Genomic DNA, 25,201 nt, shown 5'->3' on the forward strand with positions numbered 1-25,201 from the left:
TAAGCAACATCTATTTAGGTCAGCTATTTAGGCTAATTAAGTTTTTTATATGCCAGTAATGTCATTATTTTTAGAAAGCGCATTAACTGTACTCCAGTGTTAAGCAACGATGCCCCATTGACTAAGCTCTTTTCGCATCATTGTGATAATTGAGGCTTGTTTTGACAATACAAACAAATCCAGCAGCCCAGACTGCGCTCCCTGAGGTTACCAGCAGTGCTCTCTCATGCCTCCAGTCAGAACAAAATTCTGCTTTAAAAAAATATTGACATACACTTAAGCATAAAAAGCAGCACATTCACAGAGACAAAATATTTATTTAACTTTTCGAAAATATATAAATGTAGAATTTGGTCATATTTTGACTACACATACAATGATTTTTTTAAATATGAAAGGACTTAACTAACACAGGATGCAGCCAGCATATAGCTATATAAATCCATTTGAAAACTCTTTCCAAAACATTGCGCATAAATTACAGCTCACCCTCAGCATAATACAGAATTTATAACGTTTATACACCTTAAGCAGTTCAAAGCAAGATTGTACATCTGAGATTACGCAAAGAAACCTCATTTACGGTGCAAAAATAATAAAATATTGACTAAGGACATCTGGGCACCGTTGTATTTTTATCTTGGAGCAAATGGCTTTGTTTGCACAAGAGGCCTATATAAATCCGTGCCAAGAAATGAATAATATCATGCAGCCTTCAGCACTATTTGCCTCTTTGTGCATCCATATCGTATGTGGGTGAGCCTCGGTGGGTGTCAAAACGTCCAGTGTGAATCACAGACATTCATTTAGATACGGAGAGCTGTCCAATCATAAGGTCACAGGATGGGTGCCGCTCTGCCCACAGACAGAACGGCAGCATCTTTAAGGGAGCATGTAGTAAAAACAGTGCGCAATAGATATAACACAACAATTAAACATAATCACAATAAACACCTTCTAGTTTGCAAAAAAAAAAAAAAAAACATTTGACAGCCTTTTACACATTCTTTTTTTAAAATATTAAAACAATCGGTTTTAAATGAAAGCTGTGAAATGCGCAGGGACAGTACAGTTATTTGATGCGGTTGTAGCTCTATCTCCATAATGTGCCTGTAATGGCTGTCTATACGCCTCCGAGCCCATCTAAGTGTGAGTTTGTGCGTGGGAGGAGGTGGCGTAGGGTGCTGGGGAGTGTAGGTGATACGTTAGTGCATGCCATGATCTCAATGGTAACGTTATTTATAACACTCAGTAAAGGGTATCTGAATGTCACATAAGCATACTGCGGTGCCGTACGGTGACACTTTGGAATTGTGTATGTTTGTGTATGCATATGTTTATTGGGTGTGCAACTGATAATTGGATAATAATAATAATAATAATAATAATTGAGGCCACCTTATCAGCTGGTCTTGGATACACCAATTGGGTCAAAGATCAGGCTCAAAGTCTCTTAGATTAAGCTCAATGCCAGAATCTGTCTGTTTGTGTGTCTATTTGTGTAGGATGGGTAAATTGGGTCTCCCTGCACAACATGAGCCATTAAGAAACTGTCAGTGTGTGACACTGAGGAGCATTAACAGTATAAGTCTATTTTCTTAGAAATGGATGTAATCTGGACGTTTTATGCTATGCTGTGCCTACCCAGTCTCACAAGTTTTCGTGATATAGTCACGTAAATTTTGGATTCTTTTTTCGTGATATTATCACGAATTTCCGAGTTTTTTCGTGACCGTATTGGTTACTCAACTGCCTTTTCCCACTTCTAAACCATTGTCGCTTCGGTTTAGGGCCAGATTTGGTGCTTGCATTAGAATGTCACTTTAGGTATTGGTTTTTATACTATTTTTTCTAATTGATTTTTTTTATATCAGGGTTTCCCGCAGCACATTTCAGTTCAGTAAGCTTGGAAAGCCTAACGCCTTAACTAGGGCGTCCAAAAAAAAAGGACTGCACAAAAGGCCGTCAAGTGCATCTCGGAGAATAGCGCGTATGGGCTTCACACCGCGAGCGGGGACGCGCGCCACACGGCCGAAATGAGAAAGACATGATCCGGACCGTCACGGTCTGGAGGATAACTAGCCAGTTGATAAAACATCTCGGAGAATAGCGCGGATGCAGTTCACACCGTGAGTGTGCACGGGCGTCACACGGCCAAAATGAGATAAAGAGGTGGTCCGTCATGTCTTGAGGATAGCCAGTTGATAAAACGTGTGTCCGTGAGAACTGTAAGTGGATTTATGTTTTTGGAGTTATTTAAGCCTGTTATTGTATTCGTCTATAGTTCTTGTAAATTTAAAGTAAGTTAGCTGATGATTTTGTTGTTTGAGCAACCTGCTAGCTAGGTTTCACGTGCCTGTTGATTAGATATAATTGTTGAGCGCTCTTGCTCACTTTATTTATGTGCATTATTTAGTGGGAAATAATCTGTTTTTTCACTATCTATCATCGTTCGTCAGACGTTCTACAACATCTGCTTCAGTTTGTGCTCCTTTAGTTTCACTTCATCACGCAGCTATACCCATTAGAGGTAAAACATTTAATTCATTAATAATCTAGTATGTTCATTTTCTTTCATAGTTTCTTCAAAATTAAGTTTTATTTGAGTGTTTTAAATAAAAATATTTACATTTTCATCATGACACATACGCCCCGCCCCTTTGATTGCCACGCCCTCGGCACTGCCCAACCATACCAGCTTAACTAACAAATTTTCTGCGGGAAACCCTGTATATGTCGCCTGGCGTTAGGGTTAGAGTTGGGTTTGGGTAGGGATGTCATTCTATGTAAATCTAACCCTAAACCGAAGCGACAATGGTAAGAAAATAGGACAAACAGTTGAGTAACCAATACGTGATAATCACACAAAAACAGGAATTCGTTATACGATCACGAAAAAACGCGGAAACTCGTGACAACATCACGAAAAAAGAATCAAAAAGTCACGCGACTACATAACGAAATTTCGTGAGACTGGGCTGGCTGTGCTGACTATTTTGAATTCAATAACAAAGCACAAAATTGTCTTGTTATATACTACTAATTAAATTGTACATTCAGATTTCATTTAGTGTACAATACTTTTACAAATAAGGCAAAAAGTATAGAAAAAGACACATTTACAGAAAACTTTGGACCACCATACAAACATTATCAACAAAATGTGTGGTTGGCAATTTTTGGCCTGGGTAACATGTACAAAATGTTTATCTTCTCAACTGGCTTATCACAAATAAATGTGCTACAAGTCTCATTTTTTGGTGCCCAGTCGTAGATTCATTTCATTCAAGTCTCTCAAACTATTTTAGAAGGCACATATACTTCACATATATTTTATGTACTGATACATTTAAATGCTGGTGCTGACAAATCTTCTCTGTGCCAGCATTTATAAATAAAGTAAAATCTACTTCAAAACTATAATAGTTTTCATACTATGAAGTTTGTTTATTTAGTATAAAGTTCTTGATGGATTATGAGAATAAAACAAGATTCCAAAGAAGCCAGGAGAAAAAATACCTACAAATTTTTCCACCTTTCAGTTATTTTACAAGTAGCTGATCTCCAATGAGTTGTTCTTTTCCACTGGTTCCTCTGGCAGTGTTTTAACATTCCCATTTTTTGCCCCATTCAGCAGGGTTCCCCCAGGCCCAAGTCCTGGGCCTTTCCCAATGCTTTCCCCATCAATGTCTCTCCTGCCTGGGGAAGCCGTCTCAGAAACCCCCGGAGCCGAGGGTCTCTCGGTGAAAAGGGCACGAGTGCTTTCTGGTTGTCCGCTTCCATTTCCATTCTGAGTAATCCTGCAGATCTCCGTCATCTCTGTCATTTCCTCCCTGTACTCCTCTTCTTCCTCATCTTCTTCATCATCTCTCACTCCTCTCCTAAGGCTTTCCCTGGGCATCAGCACCCTTCTTCTTTCTTGTTGATGCTGTTGCACCGCTGGCTCATGGTTCTCCACTCTCCGCGAGGAGCGGCACAGAGCCTTGCGGAAACCCCGCTTGAAGTTGTCAGACAGGAAGCCGTACACGATAGGGTTGGCGCAGCTGTTAGCGTACGACAGCACCACTACGAAAAGATGCAGGCCTTGAGGTTTGTCACGCAGCGACTCCACCAGGTTTATGATGTTGAGGGCGTAAAACGGCATCCAGCAAAAAACAAACACAGCGACGACTATCACCACCATTCGTGTGACTTTCCGTTCCGACTTGCGCCGTTTGGTTGAGGTGGCGTGAACTTTCTTTCCCGAGCTGCGGACCTTAATTACAATGAGGAGGTAGCACATGCAGATGACTAGCAAGGGAAAGAAAAAGCCAACGGTGGAGGTGTAGATGATAAACGCCGCTCCCCAGACATTTGCCGGCTCCGGCCATATGATGTTGCAGATTCCTCCCTCTCGTTGCACGTTAGCAAAAATCACCACAGGTAGGACGACCACAAATGAGACCGCCCAGATCGTTCCGTTCACAGCTTTGGCGACTGGCGGTCGCCTCCACTTTGAAGATCGAATGGGGTGAACCACAGCCAGGTAGCGATCGATGCTCATCACGGTGAGGCAGAAAATGCTGGTGAACTGGTTGATGCCATCGACAGTCATTACCAGTCTGCACGTGAAGGATCCGAAGGGCCAGGAGTGCATGGCATTCTGAACAGCGAGGAACGGAAGGCCTAGCATAAAAAGCTCATCAGCTATAGCTAGATTCAGAATGTAGATGTTAGTCACCGACTCAGTCTTGGAGTAGTGCAGGACAATGTGGATGACTAGAGAGTTTCCACCCAGACCGACGATGCAGACGATTATGTATATAAGAGGAATAAATATTCCAGCCATGCTTGTTCCTGGTCGGTTCCCTGTGTCTGTCCCATTGGTGCAGTTTGATGTGTTGTAAAGGCAGGTGTCATTAAAAATACTCTCACTGAGAAGGAAATCAGGAATGGAGCTGTTGCCCCATAAACCCAGTGCAGCAGAGGCGTCTATTGAGGATAACTCCATCTCTTTTGACGTCACTGCCTTCATCTGGGGGCCATTGTCCTGTACAAAGAACAACCACAAATTATTATTTCTCCATCAATGCATTCTCACATACAAGGCATGCGATAAATGCATAATTTACAGACAAAAGCACCATTGTACAGTTTCACACCATTTTATCAAATCAAACTTGCATGCTGAATACATACAATAGAATATCAATGTAACAGGTTTCCGGTATACTCTTGTATATGGTGGAATCATCTCATTATCGTAAAAATGACAGGGATTTGGATGGTCCTGTTTTTTCCTTAGGGCAATTGCTGGATCATGAGAATGAGAATTTTTGAAATGTGAAAAAACAAACAACAACAACAACAAGGATAAAATCCTAAAACAAAGAGGTATGAAAAACATGGCTTGATACACTGTAATTAAATGAGGGAAATAAATGCTAAAGGCTGTGACAGGGCCAACGCTGTGTCAGATGGAAAACAATTGCTAGTGATAAGAACGCCAATGAGGCTCCACTGAGCTGTCTTTTTTGGCTTGTGTTAGTGTACATTTACTCCCCAGATGAATAAACCTTGCACGTTCCCACACATTGAATTTAATAATTGACATTTTATTAACATCCAGACACAGCGGGGCTTCAGCGCTGACTATGCTATTTGTTTAATGATGTTTGATGTTTTTCTCAGGATATTCATCAGCTTAAAGGGATAGTTTACCCAAAAATAAAACATTTTCTAAACGTACATACATTTCTTTGTTCTACTGAACACAAAAATATTTATTTCCTACTATATTCTACATTAGGAAAAATTACTATGAAAGTCAATGGGGCTCCAAAACAAAATGATCTTCCTTTGTGTTTATTATTTTTTGGGTGAACTATCTCTTCAATCTGGTTTTTATGATTTAAATGTATCATAGTGCATGTGAGCATAAGAATAAGGCATGATAACCTAAGAAGAACAAGGTGATGCAGACTTATGAGTTTCATCTCTCTTTGTTGAAAAGAAGAGGCTTGATGTCTCTGTGAAATATTCACACCTGTCTCTCTCCAATTCTATTCCATTTCTCTTTCTTGGTTGCAATTATGGCCAGAGGCAGAGAATAGGGAAGATAAATTGTGGATCAATGTGGCAAAGATAATAGAGAGACATGGGAAAACATGAAGACACACGTGCTATATCAGGATACGATCAGAGCTGAGATATAATGAAGATTAAAAGTCAGAATAAGAGACACTGGATGACAGTAAGAACTCAAACTGATTAACAAATATATTGTTTTTATTCCAATTTACTATTATATTTTAACATGTCTGTAAGCTTTTACTGTATGAACAGCAATTAATTATTCTGTATTTCATTCTTTACACTTTAAATTATTAAAGATTTCTAATACTGAAGAGGACAAGGTTTTGAAATGTTTCATGATAAAATAAGCAATTTCATCATATGAAAGGGTTCAAAGTTTTAAGTTTTTTTAACATGACCAGATGAGGATATGAAAAAGAGTAGACCTTACACTATTCAATGTCAATGCAACAATGATTGCTGAATAAAATTACAAAATCAAACAAAAAGAGAATAATAAATAAAAGGAGATAAAAGAGAAAGAGAAGTGACTGTGATTGTTTCTGTGAAGTATCAGATAATAATAAGATCTCACAAACGTGTAACCTTCATGATTAAATAGCTATCCAAACATAAAAAAATCTTAAAAACTAGAAGATAAAACATTTATTTTTAAAGTGAAGAAGGCAGTGCCTTTTTATAAAAAAACACTGTCCAATTAACCCAGTATCACGAAATTACATACCTATAGTCACGCAAAACCGTGAGTCCCTTCCGCGACACCGACACGCCCTTCCACCTCCCTGCGCGAACATGTCACGCATTTCTGTGTACGTGTCACTGTCACGCATTTGTTACTCAACAGTTTTGTCCTATTTTCAAACCATTGACGCTTCGGTTTAGGGTTAGATTTACATAAAATGACATCCTTACCCAAACCCAACTCTAACCCTAATGCCAGGCGTCATTGGTTTAAAAATCATAAAATATAAAAAAATGATCATGAAAAAAATCTATAAACCAAAGTGATCCTAAACCGAAGCATCAATGGTTTGAAAATAGGACAAAACAGTTGAGTAACAAATACGCGACAATGACACGTAAACAGAAATGCATGACATGTTCACGCAAAAAGCGTTTCAGTGTCACGGAAAAGACAAATTTACGTGACTATAGGTACAAAATTTCGTGATACAGATTTGGTATTTCACTCTTTTTTTCACTCTTACGTGAAAGAGCTCAATCTGCAGGGATTGGCCGATTAGGAACACAATAATATCATCCTATCATGATTGCATATTATTCACTAATTGGTGTAAGTGGCTCAAACTGGTTTAAATTGACATACAAATTACAGAGTTTAAAACTCACCCACTCAAATTGAAAACTAAATTTAATTGCAATTAACTTGAAATTACTTTTTAGTGAGCACTTCCTGCTCAGTCAAATTAAAGCGGCACCCCTGTGTCTGTGACCATTAAACCGGCTGTTTATCAAGTATTTGATGACTAATAGACTTAAAAGAATTGAAGGAAAAAAACAGTAAAATGATACAGAAAACAATGCTTTTTAACTTAGTTTACTCTAATTTTAATTCAATGTAAAAAATATAAAAAAATGTAGCAATAAGTTCTTGTAAAACAACAGGGCATTGACCACATGATTTAAAAAAAACTGTCTGCTAAACAACTAAATGTAAATGTGTTTTAAATCAGTTCTAACACCCTTCAATATGCATTCCATCTGATTATTTTGTAAAAGGTGGACTTCTCTGGACAAATTAATCAGAATTGTTTGAACAGACATTCATTTTAATCTGTTTTCTCTCACCATAGGGGGCATTCATCCTTTCAGAGATTCACCTACGATATTTTAAGGAGGATCTTTATATAGGGTTGACAGACCCTTACTACACCCACCCAACAAAGACATCAATTTTAAGGAGCGAGAGCTATTTGTTCAGTTTGTTTCGAGATATGTCTGGCCGATTATACATTCCTTTCCACAATAAAGGAAAAACAATATAATTCATTTTCTGATTGACTTAACACAATCTTATAGCCTGACTATCTTCAAATGGATACTGTCTTTATGCACTAGCTGTAACAGCATGCTGCTCATCAGTGAAATAATTCAATTTGCCACCTGATGCTAGAGGGAAAGGGGACTCTTTCAGGCAAGTTTAAGTCTTAGACACAGAGTTTTTCAAGTGTTGGTGCTGAAAGTGTCTTATATTTTTAGGCTAGGAGTCTCACTGTTACAGATTACCCTACAGACCCACTGTCACAATTATTAAATATTTGTTTGATTGCGGTGTAGCAGTCCTACATCCACCATTTTGCTCTGCACTTCACTGCAAAAATGACTTTCTTACTTTTTTGTCTTTTTTAAGTAAAAATATCAAAAATTCTTAAATTAAGATGCATTTTCTTGATGAGCAAAATGACCTAAAATAAGTCTATTTTTAGACAAAAAATATGAACTTTAAGTAGTGCTTAAAACAAGAAGAAAATCTGCCAATGGAATAAGAAACATTTTCTTGAAATAAGTTTACTTTTTTCATAAACACTTAATTCAAGAAAAATGTTCTTATTCCATCAGCAAATTTTTTGCTCGTTTTAAGCACAAATTTGCTTAAATTTTATATATATATATATTTTTTTTACTTATTTCAGGTCATTTTGCTCATCATATTACTGAAAACGAGACAAAAATACTAAGTAAGAATGTCATTTTTTGCAGTGCTGTCATAGTAAAAAGACATTTCTTCATCATTTGACTCAAAGCAGCTTGGAGTTTATCTGTTGATCAGTTTAATCAAAATAATATGTGACCCTGGACCACAAAACTAAAAAAATAAATAAGCTTTACATTGATCTATGATTTGTTAGTACAACTTTTAAAAAATCTGGGGCTGCAAAATAAATAAATAAATTTTATATATAAGGAGTTTTGTTCCAAAACGCGATAAACGCAATTTTTGAAAAAAATTAACTACTGCCGAAATCAGTATTATATCAGGTCAGTATTTAAAAGTAAATTCTTAATTTTACGCAAAATCCAATATCTGCCGTGTTATTCTGTCATCTTTTCTCCCGTTTTTCCCAAAATGCGATAAACGCTCCTCCTTTTTTACAGACCGCAATAAATCCATTCCAGAAATTACAGCCCACCAGTCACGCAATGTAAACAAACAATGGCGGTGCGTTGAGTACATCTACGTAATATCTCTACTTTGTACTTCATGATCAACATACAAACAAAACAAAATAATACTTTTGATGGCATTGATAAACCTGTGGTGGTTTTCTGTGACGGGAAAGAAACGTAAGCCATCAACATCTAATAATTTACGTGAGAGGCACTCGGAAGACGGGTGCTTGTTCTCCCGACAGCATCAAGCTTCTCATGCTAACACATTGACCCCAGGGGATTATTTTACTTAAAGTCAACGAAAATCGAGCAGGACCAAAACATTTTACAGCTGATCGCTGTGAAAAATGCTAAGCGACGACCTCAAGTATAACCGCAGCAATGAGAGTGATAATATGACAAAGTAAATGTTTTGATTAATGACATTAATGTTTATTTTTTTTAATCAGTGTGTACAACTGTTCAACTAAATGAATATATAAAATGGTAAAGATGAATGCACATTTATACATTGATTTAATAGATTTATAGCATATTGAAACAAAAACTGTGATGGATTTATTGCATTTTGTGGAATTTTTTTTAATAATAAATCTTTGAAAATCAAGTTATGGATTTGAATTTTTTATGTTCTTATAACCTAAAGATGCTTTGTGAACATTTCTAACAGTAAATAGTGGTTTTCATCTTGTCACATTCTTGGTATAGAATTTTTTCTACCAAAATTTGACAAATCTATGTATATATATATATATATATATATATATATATATATATATATATATATATATATATATATATATATATATATATATATATGTATATGTATATGTATATGTATGTATATGTTTATGTATATATACATGTAACTCATATATATATGAAGAGTTTGGTTCCAAAAACGCAATAAATCCATTTTGACAAATTTCGGTCTTTCTATACCAAGAAAGTGACAAGATGAAAACCACTATTTTCTGCTACAAACTTTCACATAGCATGTTTAGGTTATAAAAACATATAATACTGATTCTGGCAGTAACTCATTTTTTTCGAAAATGGCATTTAACTCTTATATTAACTCTTCATATATTATTTATGCTAGAAAATTTACAAAATATATTAACATCCTAATGATTTTTGGCATAAGAAAAATGTTATAATTTTGACCCATACAATGTATTTTTGGCTTTTGCTGACTATTTTTTCACATACCATTCTCATATTTCTAGTTTAGTTTGGGTGCTCACTGCTCAGTACTTTACAGTCTTTTCTGTAATGATTACTTTATAGGTTTAAATAGGTTACTTTATTGTTTCTGTTAATTACAGATATTTTCAGTTTACTTCAGATATATTTTATTTACAGAATAAACAATTATAATATTTAAAGGTTTATAGGAATTTACAGTGGATTAGTTTACTTGGGTCTGCATTTCATTATTCCAAGCATGTAACAAAAACCAGAGGTCCAAAATTGTTGGTAACTTTATATCTCACCCACAAAATTAGATTAAATGCAGAGAAGACGTTAACAAAACACATAACTTAGAAGTCAACAGCTGGCACACCACTGCTTTCAGTAACTTTATCAATAATGTTGTCAGCATCATTCTAACAAGTATATTCACTGTTTCTCCAGTAATGAAATTGTGTTTACTCTCTGAGGCTTATGAACAGCCCCGTTGTGACTGCTACGTGTCCTTAGTGTGCTGAGCCTGCACTAACAAATTATATATGCCAGTCTATGTGGCATTACGTCAAAAACGTGTGAACTCAATGGGAGGAATGCAATGGCTGAGGGCGTCATTTGGTACAAAGCCAATGTGGTTTTCTTCTTTGACTCCGTGATATTGAGAAGTTTTAAGTAAGCAATAAGGTACGAGAGGCTGTGCTGTATCGTGAATAAGTAACGGCTGATGGGCGTTGTTAGGCACGACGCGAAGCGGAGTGCCTGCAACCCCTTCAGCCGTTACTTATTCACGATACAGCACTTGCCTCGAGTACCTTATTGCTTTTATAAAACGGTTACCACACAATATTAAAGTAAAAAAAATATTAGTGCAACTTTCATGAAGTTAAATCAATAAAAGCATTCCTTCCGCTAGAAAAAATAGTCCCTGACTGCGAACAACAACATGAAAGCTCAAATAAAAACAACAAACTGTTCTCAGACTTTGTCTCATTATATGTTTATGTGTTGCTAAGGGTGTTGCTAAGGGCGCAGTGATATTAAATAGAACCGTTGGGTGAAGCGGTCATAGCAGTGTTTTATTGTGCATAAAGCACACCTATTGACCAATCAGAATCAAGGATTGGAACTAACCGTTTTATAATACTTTATACACATCCAAGACAGAATACCATTTGTATCAACATGAATTTGACGGCAAAACCATTGCTACATGAAAATAATTTGAATAAGCAAAAGGGAAACGGACCTTGTTACAAATAAACAGATTTAGTTGAAAAACAAAACTACTGAGACGCATTGAATAATACCAAAGAGAGCTTATGAATGTTTTAAAGACATCTGCTATATGGCGTCTATGTTGCATCACTATGTAATATGTTCTCTTTAATATATATTACTTTCCATTTCCATTGCGTCCCCATCAGCTAATCAGATTGTTGGCCCTTGCTGTTTAGATCAGCAGTAAATCTACTCTCTGGTGGGGTTTGCCTTGTCTGAGCAACAGGGTGGGACACCTGCAGCATTTCAATGAGGTAGCTATTAGATGACAGGTTCGACCAAACAAGAGCTAATATTGTAAGCTACAGTGATTCGTAGTATCTAACACATATCACAGGAAATACATTTCTGATAATTTTCTCTGTTTACTTGCTAAATGACAGTTGACTCTGTTTCTACCACACTGATGGAAATGTCAAGGTCAATGACGCAGGTGACTGGCATGCAATTCCATTTAGTATTGTTTGAGGTACTTATCAATCTGCACTTTTCTCCTCAGTGTCATTCAATCTGCAGCCAATGCTGTAATGAATGCATTAGATTACATTCTTGAAACACTAAAAGATAACATGCCATGCTAGCTCAACTGCTCAAATGCTATGATTAAAAGATATAATTTGCTGAAACAGTCAGTGTTACAGGGTCCTGCATTGTTATAAGCTGCAAGTAAATCTACACCGTGTTTGTCACCACAGGCATGAATATATTTATATTATGGATCACATCACAGGTTTACAGCTAATGTCTGTGTTTGTGCAAATGCATAAATTTAACAAGCATCAAGAGACATTCATCTGGGAGCTATCCCATCATCCTCCACAACTCTGGCCTGCAAAGGGCCTTGAATTGCTACATAAACTGATCATCCAGCATGTTCTTAAATAAAAATGCTGAATGGTTCTTTAAAACCTCTTTTACTACAACTACGGAAATTAACATACAGAGAATTATTTACATATTATCATGTTTAATTAAAAATTAAAGGTTTTGTATGTCTTGCATTTCACATTGTTAATTTTGTAAAATGCAAATACACAAGGTTTTGCACTGATGCTTTAAACTTTGCAATTTTTCTCTGTGTTTTAAAGAGAGCATCAAAAAATTGTGGGTGAGGTATTATTTTGATTGTCCTAATTGTTGCGAGTTGCATGTAGTTGCTTGACATTAAACAGAAAAATTTATGCTAACATTTTTGTTAAAGCACTAATATGAATTATTCATTACAAACATCAAATAAAAGAGCTGTAAAGCTGTCAAATTAACCTTTTTGAGGGACCTTTGTACTTTTCTAGGGGTGTGGAGTGGATGGGGTCTGCTCTGTGTAATTAGTTCTTTGCAGATTGTTGCATCACATCTCCATCTGGACTGGTAATTGGATGTATCATGCAAATGTTACCAGGCTACATTATCATGGCAATAGGGGTTGAAAGTTTACTTTATATGGCAATATCCTACCCAGTCTCCTGAGGATGCGTCTAAATAGCACGAAGTGTAAAACTCGTGCAATACATACGCCAAATTCCACTTTGGCGTGCATATGATACTCAAGTCCCTCCCATTCACCCAAACGGGGCATCTTTTCCTGTCATTTCATTCACTGGTTTCTCAATTTTTCTCTGTTTTCTAAACCATTTTCGCTTGGGTTTAGGGTTAGATTTTAGATTTGCTTATGCTTAATGAGGTTATTTAATATACAGGTTTCTCCATGTTTTTGTCCAAATTTAAGCCATGGTTGCTTGAAGTTGGGGTTAGAGTTGGGGTTTGGGTTAGGATGTCATTTTTATATAACAAAAAGTTGTTCTAACCCTAAACCCAAGCGAAAATGGTAAAAAATAGCAAAAAAATTGAGAAATCAATAAATAAAACGACAAAAAAAGATGCCCCGTTTACAGTGCCGCTGCTAGCCATTTTGGTGCCCTAAGCATAATTCCTTTATAATGCCCCCCACCCCGACCCTGAGAAAAAAAAAGTTTGTTTTTGCCAGTTTAACTTTTTACAAACATATAACTTAAAAGCAGAAAGTAAAATCTTCACAGTTTTAGCCAACACACACTAATTTGAACGTGCAAACTTTTATAGAATTTTTATTTTTAACAAAATAAAAAAATTATCAAAATAATCCAGACATGTTTTTCCCAGGTACAATGTCACTTTAAATAAATTACATTAATAAACATCAATAAGTAAACAAAAAAACATACATGATGACATTTTATATTTATATATATTTAACAGTCAGGAATTGTTAGCCTACAATGTGCACTGACTGCTAAAGTTAACTTTTACTGAGAAAGTATTAACCACCGTCACGTCAAAATAAACCACAAAAAACTACTGCTCAATATCTAAAGAAACGTAGTAAAGAAAGTAACAGCTGGCGTCAGTTATTTGTAAAATGCATATGCATAGGTAATGTTTTACAGTAAAATCTCAATTTAACTTGCACTAAAGTTATAAATTATAACAACATAGTTTGCTAACATTGATGTCAGCACAGAAAGTTCGAGGCGCATTCGGATTAGCAGCAGCTGCAGCCCATATGCACATTTCCCTTATTAGGATTGATTAAACATGATGGACTTACCTGCAAGTGATGCACGCGCATCATCCCGCAGTTTTTTCTTTTTCCCGATACTGACTCCTGCTGTCTTTTCGGGGCCATTTTTAAAAGTTGCCTATTGTCTGGCCGTTTCTCAATCCGAAGGCTGCAGCCTGCGCGAGGTCGCATATGCAGGCTGCATAGGTCATCAAGCCTGGTTTATTTCAGTTAACTGAACATTACATTATCAAGTCATAAGAATATTACAACCATTTACGATTAACTAAGAATAATAGTCAACTTAATAAGCGTTTATATTACGAAATAAGAAAGTTTTGATGACGTATCCAGCCTAGAAATGTGACCTCTGGAGGCTGCAGCCTTCGGATTGAGAACCGGCCTCTGTCAAACTTCGTCAGGCGCCCGCGCGATCAACCGGCACGGACCATCAAAGGCTGGGGGGCATATTTTCTATACTAAAGCGATTAAATTATCTCGTTTCCCCTTTTTTGTAACATATACATGGATAATAATTGCCTGATAATATTTCTATAGGCTAATGAAATTCTATCAGCATTATATATTTTTTTTCAATAGGCTTATTTTTGGTGCCCTATCAGCACCTGGTGCCCTACGCACAGCGCGTGATGCGCGTTATGGGAGCGGCGGGGCTGCCCGTTTAAGTGAATGGGAAGGACTTGCGTATCATATGCACGCCAAAGTGGAATTTGGCGTATTGCACGAGTTTTATATTTATACGCATCTTCAGGAGACTGGGCTCCAATATCTTGCTAAAACAGCCAAAATGTTCAGTTCTTGTGCCTGTTATATTAAAACATTTTGTATTTTCCTTGCTGGCTCAGTGCACTTTCATTGTACTCTGAGTGTATTGTTTTAACCGAAGAGATGTAAATTTGCTCAAAGGCAAAGCTGTGAAAATGATCAGCCTTGTAAGCTAGACTGCAATGTTCTGATTTGATCAACAGGGTTTCTGCCTTGAGAACTGCTATATTCATGTTATTATTTTAAAATATATGTTACCAGTCCTGAGAGAGGTTATGTCACTAGCTGGTTCGAAATCAACACTGATAAGTGGGTTAGGTTTCATGGCCTGCACATTCAATCTTTATGCCTGTCAGATTGTTTCTAAATTGAGAATCTCTCAAAGGTTTGCAGTCTCCACTCAGCAGCACCAAAAAACAGCATGCTCTTATCACTCTTGAAATGCTGCTGAATGAGACACACAGCAGGAAACCCTCTCAAACCCAAATCCCCCATATCACCAGATCACATCCACGTGTTTACTTTGCCACCCAGCGTACCAATGCTACCACTTCTCTCTTGATAACATCAAATATCTAAGATCAATTTCCACGTCCATCTAAGCTTCGCCTTGAAGCCATAAAATGACATTCATTCACCTGGGCACTGCTGCTTTCTTTGAGGATCAAGAGCTGAACCTTGTTTGTGCAGTTACTTCAACCTTTTGAAGAATGAGAAAGTCTTTAAATAGCAGCACTGGAGGCTCTCTGAATTAAATAAGAATCATGAACTTTGTCCACTGTCAGTGGTGTTTAACCTGGGCTAAACAATGAAGATGGCCCTGTTGGCCTGGGGGCACTATGAGGGAATTCTGGGTCACCTGATAAAAATGTCAGTTGCCCTGATCAAGCCGTATTGCAGTGTCACTATAGCTTGCATTTGTTGATTATGTATTTGTTTTTTATGCCTTGAATCTAAATCTGTTTCTAGCTGTCTAAGGGGCTGTTTACACATGCGTAGAGCAGCTGCTTTAGTTTTATCAATGAAAGCTTAAACAGTGCTGTACACTGTTTGTTAGCGCTTAAAGTCAGAAACAATGTAAAACATTGTGCTCAGTCCATCACATTAGATATATAGGTGGAGAGTAGGCAATCTTTTGTGGCTGCTCAAACTTATTCGACCACATGTGCGTTTACACCACAAAAGCAATCTGGTCGAATGGGTGATTCTCGCGAAATTAGACCTATGAGGTGTCATGAAACATGAAAAAAGTAAATGCAATGTAAGAGTATCAAAATAAGAAGCATACAGTTACAAACATCTCTTCATGTACTATTTTGTACATGATTTCAAATGACATCATACAAACCAATTTTGTTGTTTTTTCCACATTTAAGGAGAAATTTTTCATTATCGCAAAGTGTCCATGACTGGATTTGGGTTCTTTGACATGGAAATATTTATAATTAAAAAAATCTAAAAATTTAAAAGCTTCAGTGCACCAGTGGCGGCTCCTGACTGCACTTCCGAGGATGCGCTAATTCATAATAAATGTTCGGATTGTCACGCGTGTGGTTCCCTTTTCCAAAATATGTGTCATGGGTGTGGAGAGATCCTGTGTGCATCACGTGTTTTGTCAAAATAAGTGCCTGCTGGAGACGTGTCAAAACCGTTTATGATAAAAGAGACGCTCGCGTTCCCTAAATACACGCAAGACACTCACTTAACAGTAAACTCTGATTAAGCATGAGATTGTGCGAATATCTGGCACACGCGAGCGTCTCCTTTCAAGTTCAAGTTCAAGGCAGCAGGCACTTATTTTGGCATGACATGTGATGCACACACGGTCTCTCAAAGCGCAGAACACATATTTTGAAATGATGAACCACACACATGACAAGCTACATACATGTTGTGACGAACTTCGCAGCGTGAGCTTCAAAAAAAGAAGTCACCAGCCGCCACTGCAGTGCACGTTATACTATAAACATTAACATTAACATTGACTGTGACACTCAAGATGGCTACCAGGTAAGCAGTTCTTATTTTTTCTCTCCAGATAAAAGTTTAAATTTTGCTTGTCATAGCACCTAGACAACTTTTTAGTTCTCATTACCGAAACATGAGTTTGTAAATGCATATATTTAATGTAATATCATGTTGCGGTAATGATCATTTTTTTTAGAATGATAATCTAAAAAAATTTAAATTGTATAGGAAATATGTTGTAAAACTTCTAAAAATAATGGTTATAGTAAATTCAGACCTTAATCTTATATGTGCAAAAAAAAATTGGCTTCAAGGGCTTTTTAAAAAATCTGTTGCTGGACACCTTCTAAGTCTGAATTTTGTGAGAATCACCCGAATGTGTTATTGTTTGCAGTCTTTATATTTACATGGTTTAAGTGGTTTGTTATTTTTTTCTTCTATACTATTTGTCAATATTGGGATCGTTGTTAATTCTATTCTATTCTGTGTTAAACATATTATATTTTCTGTTATATGTATGGGTAGCATTATACCTGTATAATTATAAATGTATTATTTTGAATAAAATATCAATATTTCAATATTCTGAATCAAGCTACTTGATTTTTACTAAAGGATAATGCTAAATTAAAAACAAGAATATAATCATATTTAAAAAAAAATCAGCAAATTATTTAAAATGTAGCAGAGGAAAATCTAAATTACTAGCATAGCAATAAAATAGTACCAAAAACGTTTGCTTGCCATATTGATGAATTATTGAGAGACATATAAAGTAAAGTTTGAGAGAGAAATAAATAAAGTCCACCCAGACAGAAAAAAGAAAGGAGTAAGTAGTAAATAAGTCTGTTGCAGCAGCCATTTGATCTCATCATCACCACAACATTGCACGAATTTTGCTCTTGACATGGTCTACGCATGGTCCCAGAAGCAATATCATAAATACACCACTGCTTGTAGAAAAGCAGGTGGCAGAACTGTATTGTGAATTACTAACTTTCTATATGATAAATGGGAGAGTGTGTGCTGGAGATATAACTGCATGTGGGTGGAACAGTTGGAGCTGTGTTGGGATGGAGAGAGGCATGTGATGAGACAATGCATACTGTTGCACACACACACTGTCACACTTTCACGAAGAAAGGTGGAAAGGTTGCTGACAGAAGTGCTGAAATCTGCACTGCAAAAAATTTGTTCTGTAGACAAAAATAAACCCTAATGAAGCTAACAGAATCTGACACACATGTGTAGGTTAAAGCTGGAAGACAAAGACCTGATGCAAAGTCTCACAGCACAGTAAATATTATAACACATGTGTTCAAAACTAATGAAAACAAGGCAAAAATTGAAAAATCTCTAGGTTTTAATACGAACAAACTTCAAGCACTAATGATCCAAAGACGTGAATGAAGAGGTGTGTGAGAACCATCTGGGATAGATTTAAAGAGACAGTCAGCTGTCAGCTCAGGGGAAATGAGACTCATGAGGAGCTGTTAATTAGACAATGAAGCGGCGAACATATTTATCACCCCCACCAACTCGCTCTCTCCCTTTCTATATCAGTTTCAATTATACTTGCTTGGAGGTAAATCATAACTGCTGGCATCTTTATCAACACTCTGTCCAACTGCTACGCAAGACAACCTGTCTATTTAAGGAGTACATGCAAATGTGCAATACCAATTGTTTAAAATGATCAGATAGAAAGGTACTGTGTAAGAAAATGTTTAAAATAATTTTAATGCCTTCATTAGCAAAAGTCAGTTTATCAGTAACACTGTAGGCTGTCAAAACTGACACATCTCGCTGGAGAGTTGAACAGACCTGGTGTCTTGGGTTACTGGCTAACATGCTTGCCTTCTTGGCAGGAGTGTTCTCTGTGGCTGATCACAGCTCTTTTGATAATCATGAATTCAATTTTCTCCAAGAGAAAGGTGCATAGCCTATGCTCACATACTGTTTTTTGTGTTTTTACAGTAGAGTTTCTGTTACTGTTCAGTACAGGGGCATCTGAATGCAAGTTCTTTGAAATCATAACCTACAAACCTTAAATCTAATATTTGAACATTTACAAACATTAATATTACAAATAATTGTCAATTTACTAATACAGAACATATTCAAATGTTTTGAATAATCGTGTCCTTTTGACTGTTCTTTTGTTGATAAAACAAATTTAAAAGCATTTATTAGTCTATATGTGACCCAGTCTGTGAAATCCAGGCCAAATTGTCATTATCTAGTTATAAGAGCATTAAAGTTTTTTTCAACCATTAATTTCACTTTAAAGTTGAAACGGAAGTAGCAATTGTCTTATTTTCCCCGTGGTGAAACGGCTTCTGACATGAAATAAAGGTAGCGCTGGACATGAATTCATCCATCGAGAACTGATTGGGTCATGTTGCTATATGCTAATCACTGCGATCTTTGCCCGGACCTCACCCACCCGCCATACAACATGACCGGAAGTAAAGAGAGATCATTTCCAGCGGGGGGAAGATTTGCGTTTTTGAATAAAGATCATGGGCCCTATCATACACCCGGCGAAATGCAGCGCAATGCGTGACGCAAGTGTCTTTTGTTAGTTTCAACTTGGCGCAATTACCATTTTCATGTTTAATGCCATGAAACGTTGTTTAAATAGCAAATGCATTTGCACCCAATTTTGCGCCCATGAGCATTTTGGTCTGAAAACGACGCGTATTCAGACGCATTGTTGGCGCAAAGCTATTTTGAGGCAACTAAAATATACACCAATGACCAATTAAGACCTGGTCTAAAGTCTAAAGGCAATAGCGCAATATTGTTTTTGTTATTTAATGAGCGCGTTAGTAATATGCACCTACAATTGGGCGACAATGTGCGTTTGCTTATCACACACATGGATGCGCAGCAGCACACAAACATTTTAAAATATGAAAAATTAAAAATGTAACAGATTATTATTGAGTCCCTTGGACATAAATGAGGATCGATTATGTGACGTTAGAAGGTGTAAAGAGCTGTTTACCTGTAGCCTGGTAAGTATTTAAATGTTTTGCTTTAAACAAATGCAAATTGTAAATCTATTTAAAATGTTTTTTTAAATGCTACCCCATGGATTTATGGTCTATGATGACTTTGTACCTCTGGATATGATGAGATGAAAAACATTTTTAAGTAATGCTTTTAAAGGGGCCGTGAATTGGTCGATGTTATTGCTTTATGACGTTGATTGATGTCTACTTATGCATTTCGCGTTGTTTTTACATTCAAAAACATCAAAAGCAATAAGTAATACGCTATTTTGTAACATGGATTAGTGGCTGTCTTGAGAAATGGTTCGTTTGAAGGGGCGGGCCGCATTGAAGACCTGAACGTAAACACCCACCGCTATGATTGGACAGCTTCATTCCCCGTCATTACATGTAGGGAAATGTTTTAAAAACATTAATGTGATAAAAATAGCAGCCGAACACAAATATGTTTGAGACACAAAAGATTCTGGGTGCTAAACATGATACACATAAATGACAATACGTATATTAAAGTAGAAACAAAACTCGACGTGACTAAATTACCGTATAAAACACAGTAAGCGTGCATCCGAATCTAAACTGCGGCTAATAAATCCTTATCAATAACTTTGTATATTTCTATTGTGCTTGTGAGGTCGCTTTTACATTGACGTAATGTTAAATACCACAGTTATATGATAAAAAATAAGCTTTGTTGAGTGTTTGACCTTTCAAACGGAACTTGCCTAAATTACCGTATACAACACAGTAAACGGGCATCAGAATCTAAACTGCGGTTGATAAATCCTTCCTTATAACTAACTTTGTATATTTCTACCTTTAAATTACAGTCGTATTGTTAAGTGTTGTACCTTTATTAATCGTTTAATGTTTTTAGTAAATTAAAACAGTCAACAAACGTATTTAGACACGGATGTTACAACAGGACACATTAAGCAATCTCTTTTAACAAAGCAATAGTGAAACGCAGTAACTTAAATAAAGTAAAATGTCTTACTGTGAATTATACTGCTGTGTCATTGTTGTCAGATCCAATATAAGTGGTGCTTCTGACTGAGTCTCTCTGCAAATCCAGCATCGACTTCTTTACAAATGAATCCATGTCCACAACGTTAACAAACGCTCCCCACACGAGCTGGAACTTCTTCAAAAGCAAACTTTATCCAAGCATATTGCTAATGTTAAGTTCCAAGCCTCCGAATTGAAGTATTTAGCTTCTGTGTTGTTCCCACGCGGTTGTGAAAATGCGTTTCCATGGTATCATAACAGATCACCGCGTCAAAATAAAAGTCTCTCAGAAAAAATGTATTTAAAAAGTCATTTTGGTTAAATTTGTCAATCTTTAAAGACATGTTTACTTACTGAGACACACGTGTCACGCGAAGCTGTGGGCGGGGCTACAAAAGTAGACTTGTCCTTTTGGTTATGGGGAGGTGTTTCAATTCTACTTTGACGTCATAGATTTCCGAATTTTAGACTGGAGTTTTTAGCTGGCTTGGTGTCAAAGACGGTTATATTTCAGTAGCACGGACGTTTTCAGTTCTGAAACTTGCAGGATGTTCATTTAAGTATGATGACCTCTTATATAACAAATTATCAAGTTAAAATTGAGTTTTTGATTCACCGCTCCTTTAAAAACACTCACGGCGCTGTCCAAGTGCTGAAACGTTTCGGCTCTCCACATGTTTGTAAATTCTTTATCTCCTGTTTGTTACAAATAAAGTATTTTTAGAGTACAAACCTTTTCTTGCATTTTGTAAATTATTTTTTGGGATTACACTGATCATGTAGGCTATCCATACATTTACAGCAATTAAAAGCCTGTTGTTTTTATTTCCATGACTGAAAGAAAATGACTTTTAAAAGTTTTAATAAAATTTTTTTTATTTTCAATACAAATGAAAACCATGTTATTATTTTAACATTAATCTTAAACTGGTGGTATTCTTCCTCCATTTTGTTTTTCAGCTTACAAATTCCTCCATCTAAATACGGAATCGGCAAACTTGAACACAACTGGTTTTAAAGGGGATGAGAGATGAGACTCTCATTGGTTTATTGCACGTTATGCCCAAAACACACCCATTACTCATTACAAGAACAGGAACAACCCTTTCAGACTGTGTGCTCTTGGCGCACAAACCATTTTCCAATCATGAAATTAACAAAAGTGGATTCGGACACGCCCATTTAGACTGTGGCTGTTCATTTTAGACAATGCGCTTAGAATAGATCGTTAAACTAAGGCCCTATGAGGCTACATTAATTTTTTTGAGCAATGAAGAAGCTCACACATGTTATTAGTAAAAAATACCACAATATTCCAAAACAAATTACAGTTTTTTTTTATTTCAATTTCATTGCGACTTTAATTTCAATATTTGACATGGCCTTAGTCAGTAATAAAGAATCCAAGGTTATATTCTCACAGCGTTTTCTTTACATTATGCAAGATGATTTTATGTAAAGAAAACAGTAAATCACAAAAACATATTTAGCTGGGTTTTCACAGACTTGGTAACATAGAATTAACTTAGCCTTAACGTGAGAACCATGCAGACAAAACAGTAGGACTGCAAATCTACTTGAATTCCCACATACCCTAAAGTAATCTGCTAACTTGAATTCCCACATACACTAAGTAGTCTGGAACAGCACGTAAACTAAAATATATATATATATATATATATATATATATATATATATATATATATATATATATATATATATATATATATATATATATATATATATAAACCCAATCAGCATTACTGTTTTTCTGACATCATGGCACAAAATGATCAATTAATTCCTTTAATAACAGTTTGGACCGAAAATGAGGACACTGACATATTTAAAACTATCATGGTGGTTGCAAAAATATAGATTGTAAACATTGCCACGATGTTTCCAAGTAACATTAACGCTCCAATAGGCTGAAGTAACGAGAATTTAAAAGCACCTGCGGTTTACCTGTCATGCTAACGCTCCCATTCACATTGAGAAACAACGATGTTTACTGTTAAAAATGTGCCACAATACTTAGCTATTTATATTCTTTCATGAATATATACTAAATATGCATCCGTTGTACTAATATATACTAAACATTATTTTTTAATAGTTTTAAACTGGATTAAAAGGCTGCGTTTTATATCCACAAACCGCTTTACAAACTGAGGTACGAATAAATTAGACATTTACAAGCCCACGATTGCCATTGCAAACTTTCCTACCTCAAAACCGCATTTGCCGGTCAACGTGGTCCTCGAAACTGTAGAATATTAACCAAAAGAAGGACTCTTCGTGAGTTAATTCAGGTTTAAAGCGGCTGTCCTGTACAAGCAGTCAATCTCGCGTGCTGGAGATGCAGGGGGATGATGCAGCAGCGCGTGGCGGGTTTACACTCAGTGAACGCGCGCGGGAGAAACTCTCCTGACTGGAGTCCTTTACATTACTCGAGGCTCCATCATCATCATCACTCCCTGGTAACCAGGTAACGGTCTTTCGCAAGCACGCGCCAGGGAAAGGTAGGCGTTGATATAAATCACTCCGGTAGCCGCAAGATTGTGTTTATATGTGTCTTTTTGTCTATGAGGCAAAGGCTGACGTGTACCGTTTGTTTGCATACCAAAAAAATCATTACACGATGGATTGCTGTGATGATGTTTTTCCCCCTCAGGTAAAGTAAGGATAACATGACCTTTTGTCATACTATGGTTGTTAATTCAATATTAGAGAATGGCTCTAGTGTTCTTTTTCATAAGCCCAAGAAAAGATACATAGCAGACAGTCTTATTGTTTGACCCTCACTGGTTAAGTAGCGTGAGTTTAAGAGATATTAGCACAACTATCATTTTTCATTTGTTTCTTAATAACTACAATGCTTTATATTACCAGATAAACTGCAAGTGTTGGGTTGTTTCAACCCATGGTTGGGTAAAATATATACAAACCCAAACTATCCAGGTGGCACAGTGGCTCACTGTTGCCTTAAAGAGTGAATGAAGCCCCCAAGTTTAAGTCTCAGCTTGGTCAAGAGGCATTTCTGTGTGGAGCTTGCATAAACACAGGTTAACTTGTCTGCACAGATCAGCTCATTTATGAATCAGTTCTTGCCATGAATATAGCCATAGATGCTGAAATGGCGTTAAGAAATAAATGAACAGAACAGATGTTTGACCCAACCAATGGCTGAAACAACCCAGGATACGTTAATTCAAAAACAACAGTTGGGTTTGTCTCTATTTATCCTCAGCCCAGCATTTTTAGAGTTTATTAGTCAGGCAATTAGTCATACTGAATTCCAGTAATAATGATCTGTGTGATCAAAGGGTATGGTTATCTTTTATAGAGATAAAAGTTTTTTAGAGAGTCAATTACAAGTTGCTTATGTAATACCGCAGAATGTAAAATAACTGTAAAATCATATACTGTAACCTTGAATGAGGCACATAATGGGTGAGTTAATACAGCATTGATGTTTAATAAAAGCTCATAATGAGACATCTGAGATCAGGGGGAGCAGCATGAAGCTGTGATAGCTGTATGAGAGGTTTGGTGTCAGCATGATTGTAAGAGTACCATAAAACAATTAATGGTGATTACGGTTTGTCAAAACACTACACACAATTAACACAACCCTACACCAAAGTAGCACAACACTTCAGATCATTTGCAAAATGGAACACTTTTGTCAAAACTGTACATGACTTTATAAAAAAAATATTATAAAACGGCTCGTTCTGGTTCTTCATTCTGATTGGTTGAAACGCGTTCTAAGCGTTCTAATCCTGCTATGTATATGAAGTAACTGTTTTATAAAAACAATAAGTCCCACGAAGCAGTGGGCTTACAGTGCATTTTATAACAGCTAAGGTTTTTTTTAACAACGCCCCTTAGCTGTTATAAAATGCACTGGTAACCCACTGCTTCTTGGGGCTTAATTGCTTTATTTTGTTATCATAGGAAACACACATTTCATAAGACTTCAATCTTTTTGTACCAGTTACACACTGCTGTTGCTAACCTAAAACACTTTTAGCAAGTCTAATTCTTATTGATCAGAGTACTGCAAATGAAGTACAAAGAGAAAGTGCAACTATACAATAGTTTACCAAACACGACACAAGACCAATATTGCAGACTGAGGAAAATATAGTTGATTTCTCTCCATATACCCAAATCTGTCGACTTGGAGAATCACTACAAAACATGT

At 36.4% G+C, this 25,201-nt stretch overlaps 2 protein-coding genes across 3 annotated transcripts in view; one reads left to right on the forward strand and one right to left on the reverse strand.

Moving 5' to 3' along the window:
* Window positions 1-297: 297 nt before the first annotated feature.
* Window positions 298-23,359, reverse strand: sstr3 (somatostatin receptor 3). The gene is made up of 2 exons (XM_055194098.2): window positions 23,220-23,359; window positions 298-5,029 (listed from the first exon to the last, which is right to left on the reverse strand). The coding sequence occupies exon 2, from the start codon at window positions 5,012-5,014 to the stop codon at window positions 3,548-3,550; it is 1,467 nt and encodes a 488-aa protein (XP_055050073.1). The 5' UTR covers window positions 5,015-5,029; window positions 23,220-23,359; the 3' UTR covers window positions 298-3,547.
* Window positions 23,346-25,201, forward strand: part of cyth4a (cytohesin 4a) — a 38,189-nt gene continuing 36,333 nt past the window's right edge. The window contains exon 1 of one of the 2 annotated variants that reach the window (XM_055194102.2): window positions 23,346-23,479. The gene's annotated coding sequence lies outside the window, so the exon portion shown is untranslated. Of the gene's footprint in view, window positions 23,514-25,201 lie in introns of both variants that reach the window. The other variant, XM_055194101.2, reaches the window with a different exon arrangement.

The sequence above is a fragment of the Misgurnus anguillicaudatus genome, chromosome 19 (assembly GCF_027580225.2).
Source record: "Misgurnus anguillicaudatus chromosome 19, ASM2758022v2, whole genome shotgun sequence".
NCBI classification, from domain to species: Eukaryota; Metazoa; Chordata; class Actinopteri; order Cypriniformes; family Cobitidae; genus Misgurnus; species Misgurnus anguillicaudatus.

Excerpts from the sequence above, each read along its gene's own strand:
- sstr3 (XM_055194098.2), bottom strand. The coding sequence starts at position 5,014 with ATGAAGGCAGTGACGTCAAAAGAGATGGAGTTATCCTCAATAGACGCC.